This window comes from Cannabis sativa, chromosome 8, assembly GCF_029168945.1.
Source record: "Cannabis sativa cultivar Pink pepper isolate KNU-18-1 chromosome 8, ASM2916894v1, whole genome shotgun sequence".
Taxonomy (NCBI): domain Eukaryota; kingdom Viridiplantae; phylum Streptophyta; class Magnoliopsida; order Rosales; family Cannabaceae; genus Cannabis; species Cannabis sativa.
Window position 1 is genome coordinate 47,222,041 of NC_083608.1, and position 8,658 is coordinate 47,230,698.

The 8,658-nt window shown below is 32.1% G+C and overlaps 1 protein-coding gene across 1 annotated transcript; it reads right to left on the bottom strand.

Annotated features, from left to right (window-relative positions):
• Window positions 1-3,210: 3,210 nt before the first annotated feature.
• On the bottom strand, window positions 3,211-6,358 carry LOC115701239 (uncharacterized oxidoreductase At1g06690, chloroplastic). Its single transcript, XM_030628987.2, has 10 exons — window positions 5,941-6,358; window positions 5,448-5,539; window positions 5,333-5,373; window positions 5,079-5,243; window positions 4,951-4,973; window positions 4,789-4,860; window positions 4,446-4,613; window positions 3,873-3,955; window positions 3,730-3,792; window positions 3,211-3,606 (listed from the first exon to the last, which is right to left on the bottom strand). The coding sequence occupies exons 1-10, from the start codon at window positions 6,152-6,154 to the stop codon at window positions 3,421-3,423; spliced, it is 1,107 nt and encodes a 368-aa protein (XP_030484847.2). The 5' UTR covers window positions 6,155-6,358; the 3' UTR covers window positions 3,211-3,420.
• Between the last annotated feature and the right edge of the window lie 2,300 nt (window positions 6,359-8,658).

An 8,658-nucleotide genomic window follows, 5' to 3' on the forward strand; every position in this document is an offset into this window, starting at 1 on the left:
GCCCATTAACTATTGATCACTAACAATATGGGCTACCACAGCAAGACTAGCTAGGAAAACTTACAAAAATACTGGAATTTAGATTAATTTTTACAAAAATACTGTCACATGATTTTTTTTTCAAAAATACTGTGTTTTTATAAAACAATAGTAAAATACAAAACAGAACAACTAAAAAAAGTAGAACAACTAAAAAATAATCGTAGAACAACAGTAAAAATTTAACACAATATACTGTATAAAACTTACACATTATTTTTGCAAAAAAAAAAAACACAGTATTTTTGGAACAAATTCCGCCCCACAGTAAATAAATAAAAAAATTGATAATTTTAGTATGTGGTGTAAATAATCCAAAAAACTGTTCAATCAATCCATATTTTATTAAAATTAATAAAAGTAAGCTCAAATAAAAAGTCTAACAATTAAGGTTAGTATAAGATGTGTATATTTTATATATTTATTGAATTGTTTATTAATTTTTAATTTATATTTAGTATTGGTGTGCATTATTATTATTGGGTGATTATATAATTCACCCCTTAAAAGAGGTACACCGATGCACCTCTTATTTGTTTCAGCATTCAACAAAATATTATAGTCTAATTTTTTTCATAATCATGATGTTATAGTTATTTAAGATATCTTGTAAAATTTTGAAAAAAACTTCAGAATAATTTACAATATAGAAAACAGTATTCAAACAGTCTATTTTACACGCGTATAAAATAAAAGAGTCATTCGTGCAACAAAATGTTTGAACCATGTTTTCGTCGTGTTAAATTCTTTTAATTTTTTTTAAAATTTTACAGAATGCTTTAAATAACTACAACGTACATAACCACAAAAAAAAAAAATACTAAATAATTCTTCCAAATGACAAAACAGATAAGAGTGTACCGATACACTCATTTTAGAAGGGTGCATTATAAAATTTTCTAATATTATTTATTTATTTATTTAAAAAAATAGTTTTAGTCTTTTTGATTTAGTTTATATAATCCTATTAATAGGAATGTACATCATTTTAAACTAAAGATAAAAAAAGGTTACTATTTACAAAAAAAAAAAAAAAAAAAAAAACTGCTACTTGTACAGTGTTAACAGGACTCTCACTATATTAATTTTTTTGTGCAAACTTAAATAAATAAAATTAAATGATGCGGCATAATTATATTAGTTAGACATACCATGGGATACCAAACTTATACAGGAGAACTTGATTTTTTATCGTAGTGTTAAACACCACTCAGTGATTTCTCAATAGACATCTAATGATTTGCATGTGTAATCAACATTTATGTCAATTATTCAAGTATTTTGCATGTCCTCATATAGAGGTTCATAAACACATTTTATTTTTTTCAATAAAAAAATTCAATTTATTGTAGGTGTAGCTCTTTGAAGAAACCACTTAGTTGTTTAGCATTATACTAATCATATGATTTAATAAAAAAAGAAATGAAGGAAAGAAAGAAAGAAAGAAAGGGGGGCCTATTGCCTATATAAGAAGATGGGTTGTCGAGTGTTCACCTAATTAAGACAAACACAATAGTTAACAAAAGGACTCTGCTTCTGACTCTGCCTCAATGGATTGGGATTGAAAAATAAAAATCTTAATTTTGGTGGATATAAATATATAGTTTTATATTGTAGCTGTTTTCTTTTCTTACAATAAATTTGGTCTACTCTCTTCTCTTGAAATAATCAATCAATAAATTTTAAATGCTGGCAGCTGTTTTTTTTTCTTTCTTTCCTTTTTGAATGTCAAGCCAAAACCAATGACAGTATGCAAACTTTGAACATAATTTAGAAAGTACACTTAAATATTTGACAAGGATACTTGGTTACCGACCTCTTCATGCAAATCACCTTTTGATTATTTTTTTCCTTTTGTAGTTTAGTTCACTACTTTTTGAGTAGTTAGCCATTACCGAGTTAAGTTGAGTTAATGGTATTATGTTGCACATAAGGGCTCGTTTGATTAGTTGTATAAGAGTCGTATTGTATTAAATAATAAATAATACTATGTTTGAATAAAGTAATATATTGTATTAATTATTACGAACAAATGGTCCGTATTAGCTTGTATTATAGTATTTACAAAAATTTTGGGGTCAACACCAATCTTTGACCCAAACCAGGACCCGAACCCAGACTCAGATCGGGATCTGGGACTCGGACCTGGACCGGGACCTGGACCCAGACTTGGACCCGACACCCGAACCTAGACCCGGACTAGGACCCTAGACTCGAACCCGTACCCGTACCTGGACCCAAACCCGGACTTGGACTCGGACTCGGACCCGAACCCAGACCCGGACCTGAACCTAAACCCGAACCTGAACCCGGACTCGGGACTCAGACCCGGACCTGAACCCAAACCCGGACCCGAACACGAAACCTAGACCCAGATTGGGACCGGAACCCGAGACCCAGACCCGGGACCCGGACTCGAACCCTAGAACCAGACCCGGACCCCAGAGTCGGACCCGTACCCAGACCCGGACCCGTAGTTGGTGTTGGGGTTGAGTGTATTGAAAATACATTATAACTTTACACAATCCATTAATGCAAGTCATGTATATTATTTTGTATCTAATTTACAACAATAACCTCACTACTAAAAATATGTATTAATCAAAGATTAGCATTAATAATCAATGATAAAGATATAATTAAAAAAACTATATTTATTGTGGGTTAAATTTAACATAATATTATATCTTAAGCCAAATTTAATATAACTTTTAACACGGATTAAATTTAATACAAAATTTAGTACTCCATTGGAGAATCACTAATTTTATTAAAAATGCTAAAATATAACACTAGATTACTTTTTAGCTAGAGTAAACATGCTGAATGGAGAGTCTTACTTTTATGTGTTTATCTTCAATCAGTATAAGTAGTTAAAAACTTATTCCAAGAGTTACATATGATATATATATATATATATATTTATATATAACATCTATTGCTTAAGAAATGATGCTGATTTACAATTAAAATAGAATAGAAATTATGCTTATCGTTTTGGAGTTAGCTGTGACTGAGTCAAGAAAAAGAAAAAAAAAAAGAGAGCAGAGTTGGTTGGGCTGTCCCATAGCAGAAAACCCCACCACTTCTTATTCATGCATCCTAACAAAAAGCCTGCCCCTTGTTCATTTTATCTTGTCAATGATTTATTTTGATTTTCTCCCTAACATATTTTCATCAAAACTTCTACTTCCATTTTCATAATACAAGAGTATATATTTTTTTATGGTCAGTTTGGAAACAAAACAATGAAAAAAATAATTACAAATGTGCATTTTCTTTTTTTATTGTAAGAATAGCTCCTTCATTCTGTACTGATGTTTTAAATCATGTATGGAGAAGAATGTGTGCAGTGATAAATTATTTTATGGAGATCGATCTCTATAATTTCTCAACTGGGAAACCAATAACAGGTTGGATTTCTGAAGCTAAAGACCTCAGCTCGCTTACTTCGTCATCGGTCAACTTCCATCCAAGTGCACCGGCAAATTCTGCAGCCTGTTCTGCATTTTTGGCTCCCGGGATTGGCACTACGTTGTCTTGGGCTAGCAGCCAGTTAAGGACCACCTAGATAAGAGTAAAATGTTCTCTTTATATCCCAGCAGAATGGCCAGTTGTGTAGTTGAATTAGAAATCTTAACACAAGAAGCTTTTTGCATGACATGTTAAGTTTCACTAAATTTAACAAACCTGAGTGGGTGTTTTACTGTAGTTGTCTCCAACTTCGCGAATTCTGTTAATTAAAGGTTGAAGCTGCACAGAAGATTTGCATTTCAGCAGTGAGGTTGGAACCAAAATGAAGCAGCCATTTACATAAACCAAAACGTCTTTACCTTTGTTAAAAATTCAGGTGTGTAAATTCGACCCCGAGGACCATCTGGTGGATTTTCTGGTGTATACTTGCCAGTAAGAGCACCTGCATATGTAGAAAATATTAAGAGAAACCATTCATAACTTTTGTGTTTGTTTGAACCAGACTAAACCATTCTTCACATCAGAAATTTATGATTTCTTAATGAATCGGAACTATGAGCTTTCAAAATATTTGATGGTAGGTTCCAAGACAAATCGAACCCCATTTCTTGTGAGAGCAAACTATGAGACCTAAACCACTTGCCCTACCTCTCATGAATATCAAAATCACCTCACATTCTTCTCCCATGACATTGTAATACAATCCTTCTATTAGTATCAGGTTCAGGTACTAACTGCTTGGTAGATTCGTCCTAAACGAGGGCTCTTACGAGGAGAAAAATAACAGACACGTCGTAGAGTAGTCAAAAACACGAGTAAATTCCAAAAGACGATCACATCACATATTAACATAACAAGATGAACCACAAGAGAACACAAAGCCAGTGAAGAAATGAAGCATATGTTGCAAATGAGTTTGAATAGGACTTCACCTTGGGCGATCGGTGAATAGGCAATCAAACTAACTCCAAGTTCATCACAGGTAGCCTTCACACCATTTTGCTCTGGTAATCTGTAAATGAGGCTGTAATTCACTTGGTTTGAAGCCAGTGGGATGCCTCTCTTTTTAAGCTTCTCATACGCATTACGCAGTCTTTTTTCTGGAATAAGAAATTGTATAATTCCTTCTTTAGAATATTGGCTCATTTATAGCAACATGGTTAGCAAAACATTGTTTTATTTTCTTCTCTAAAACTACTGCAACTAAGTGTTACATAGAACAACATATAGAAAATGTGACAGGTTTCCTGCAATATCCCAACAGAGAAATCTTACCGCTGTAGTTTGAAACACCAACCGCCTTCACCAACCCTTGCTCAACAGCATCTCCCAGACCATCAATATACCCTGAAAAATAAGAAACTTAGTTTGATTTCTTAGAATCATCCTTAATGTAGAGTTTCAATGAATAAAGAAGAGATTGTTGGTATATAAAACCTTCATTTCCCCATACTCCAGGCCTGAAAACAATCAAAACAATTGCTCAGCTTATAATAAGAGAAACGGGGACGAAATTCACACACACAGAAAGCTCACATTCTTGGCAATAAGCTAATAATACATACCAATGAAGTTGATAAAGCTCAACTGAAGAAAGTTGAAGGCGATTCAGGGAATCCTTAAGAGCATTGACCACACTTTGACGACCTAACCTCCATGGCAGAGCTGCAAATTTGGTTGCAACCGCCACCTCGGTTTCTGGATCCTTTTGCTTTCTTTCCTTGATAAATCTATATCAAAGATGGTGGAATTGTATCAGAACAATTGAAAAATGAACAAAATACAGAAAATGAACCATTATCAACTTGGCAGATTGTACCTTCCTAGTAGAGTTTCAGAACTAATGGCACCCAAAGCAAGCTGCAACAATTAATATAGCTTTAATGGCACTTATTGCATAGGCATAAAGGAAATAAAAAAGACCCTTCACTCACCCTTGAGCCATAAACTTCAGCAGTATCGAAAAAGGTTATGCCGCGGTCAATGCTGGTGTCGAAAGCAGCCTTGGCTGCCTTCATTTTCCTATCTGCAACCAAAATGCTAGTAAGCTATTTAGTATGCAGACACACAAAAGACAGCCCTGCTCCTACAGTGATATATATATAGTAACTTCATAAAATTAGTGTGCCAATTCAAGTGAGAGGTGGTTAATGGTTATTAATATGCTAAAATCAAAATGAATATAAATGTGGTTCAAGTAAGTTGTTCATTAGCTATAATGACATTAAATCATTTTCCATAAAGAAAAAAGAAAATAATGACTCTATCAAAATGCTTAAAGCTTCAACAATTATATAGCAACTCTACAAACCATTGCAAATTATTAGCTAAAGAATTTAACTATTAGCTACAGGAAGAAATTAGTAAAGTTGTTGGCAAAATTGTTTCAATTCGAAAAGGGTTTGGAAATAAATAATTATTAATTACCATCCCAGTCAAAGTTATTCCAATAGCTAGTGTCACCCCATGACCAAGCTCCAATCCCAAGCTTTGTAACCTTCAAATCCGAATTTCCCAACTTGACTTTATTATTTTCCTCTGTTTTCAATGTAGCAAAATCCTCAGAAGCAATAGCTCTGATTCTCTGTACTCTCCCATGGCTGAATACTGAGAAGCACGCGTTGCTCACGTGCATAGCCATGGCTGAGTTCTCAACTGGGTTTCTACAAATCTTTCCGTCAAATGAACTCTGAACGCAAAGATCAAAGCTTTATTGCCATTTTTGAAAAACAAAAACAGAAAAAGAATTGATCTTTAATTAGTTAGACAAGAACATGGTATTTAAGTGTACACGTCAAATGTATTTCTAGGATATTGGAGTAAGGTGGTATGGTTGTGACACGTGTCGTCAGGGGTTTTTGGGGGAGTGAAAAACATAAGGCTTGAATTCAAGTAAAATCTCTTCTCGAGTTTGGGCCTGAGAACAGACCTTCAACCTGTTGAAAGCAAAACCAAACAAGAAATGAATTCGAAAAATACATTTTTTTCTTCATATTTACACTTTTATTCTTCTCAATTTTAGTCCTTTTTGTTATTAGCAGGACACCCAAATATTTTTATAAAATGTATCGGGCGCTTCTACAATGTATTCTTTTAAAAGAGATGTATTGATAGACCTCTTATCTGTTTCAGCATTTAAAAGAATTTTTTAGTCGTGTTCGTTATATTTATTTAAGATACCCTATAAAATTTTGAGATATTCACAATAATTTATAATATAGAAATTAGTGTTCAACAGTTTATTTCACATGCGTATAAAATAAAATAGTCACGCGTGCAACACACTGTTTGAATCTTATTTTCAACGTGTTATATTTTTCTGAATTTCTTAAAATTTTGCAGGATGTCTTAAATGACTATACTGTGCATGACAATGAAAAAAATTGACAAAAAAATTATTTTGGATATTAAAATAGATAGAGGTCCATCGATGCATCCCTTTTAAAGGGGTGCATTATAGAATAGGAAAATTCTACAATACACCCCTTAAAAAAGGAGTATTGATGCACTTATCTATTTCGGTATCTAAAAATCTACTTAGTTCAATTTTTTTATGGTCGTATACATTATAGTTATTTAAGACATTTGACAAAATTTTGAGAAATTCGAAAAAATTTAACACGTCAAAAATGATGTTCAAAGAGTCTGTTGCACGCGTGAATTTTTTATTTTATACGCGTGTGAAATAGACTGTTTAAACATTGATTTCTATATTGAAAATTATTTCCAAACTTCACAAAATTTTACAGGATGTCTTAAATAACTATAACGTACACGGCTATGAAAAAATTTAGACTAAAAAATTCTTATAGATACCGAAACAGTTAGGGGTTGTATCAGTACACCGATTTTGATGGGATGTATTGTAGAAGCACCCTATATAATATTGGGTAAGTCTACAGTATACCCCCTAAAAGGGTGTTTCGATAGATCCCCTATTTGTTTCGGTATCCAAATTTTTTTTTTCATATGTTATGTTATAATAATTTAGGACTAGATGTAAATTTTTAGAAAATGCCGAGAAGTTTACAATGCCGAAAATAAAACTTATATATTTTATTGTACGCACAATTGTTTTTTCTTATACGCATAGTAAGTAACTATTTAAACTTTATTTTTAACATTGTAAATTATTTAGAATTTTTTAAAAATATACAAAGTAATCATAATAATAACTGCAACATACACGACCATAAACAGTAAAAATTACTAATTTTTTCTCTAGCTGTCGAAATACATAGAAAATCTATCGAATCAATATTTTAAGAGGGTCTACTACATGAATTTTTTATAATATTTTATAGTTTAAGGAAATTCTATAACGCACCACCTTAAAAGGGATATACCGATACATCTCTTTCTGTTTTAGTATCCGAAATAATTTTTTAGTCAATTTTTTTCTCATGGTCATGTAAATTATAGCTATTTAAGGCATCCTGCAAAATTTTAAGAAATTCAGAAAAGTTTAACACGCCAAAAATTGTGTTCAAGCAATGTGTTGCACACGTGACTATTTTATTTTATACACGTGTGAAATAGACTGGTTGAACATTGTTTCCTATATTGTAAATTATTTCAAATTTCTCAAAATTTTGTAGGATATATTACATAGCTATAACGTAATGAATATGAAAAAAAAAATATACTAAAAAATTTTTTTAGATGCCGAAACAAGTAGGGATGCATCAGTACATCCCTTTTAAAGGGGTGTATGTAGAATCATCCTATAATTTATATTAATGATACTTCTATATATGATGCACCATATTTTGATGTACATAAATAGTAGGGGTGTTCATTGGATCACATCCAATGGATTTGGACCCATCCGATCCAATCCAATTATTTATTGGATATTGGATTTTGCCATCCGATCCAATCCAATTGAATTGAGTCATCCGATCCGATCCAATGAATGTATTGGATTGGATCGGTTCCATCCATTGGATACTTTAACTGGTTTTTTATTGGATTGGATTGGATCTATCCAATGGATGAATCCAATCCATTTTAGCCACTATTTAAGCTGATTTCATTAAAAAGAAAAAATATATGAAAAAATATAATTTAAAACCTAATAATCCAATAATAAACAATAATATAGTTTAATCCAAATCCAACCTAATTTTCATGATCCCTTAATAA

Bases quoted from the DNA above. Each gene is read 5' to 3' on its own strand.
- LOC115701239 (XM_030628987.2), bottom strand. From the start codon at position 6,154: ATGGCTATGCACGTGAGCAACGCGTGCTTCTCAGTATTCAGCCATGGG. The intron at 5,540-5,940 runs GTAATTAATAAT...TTTTGGTTGCAG, and splicing joins GAATAACTTTGACTGGGATG to ATAGGAAAATGAAGGCAGCC. The intron at 4,614-4,788 runs GTAAGATTTCTC...TTCTTATTCCAG, and splicing joins TGGTGTTTCAAACTACAGCG to AAAAAAGACTGCGTAATGCG.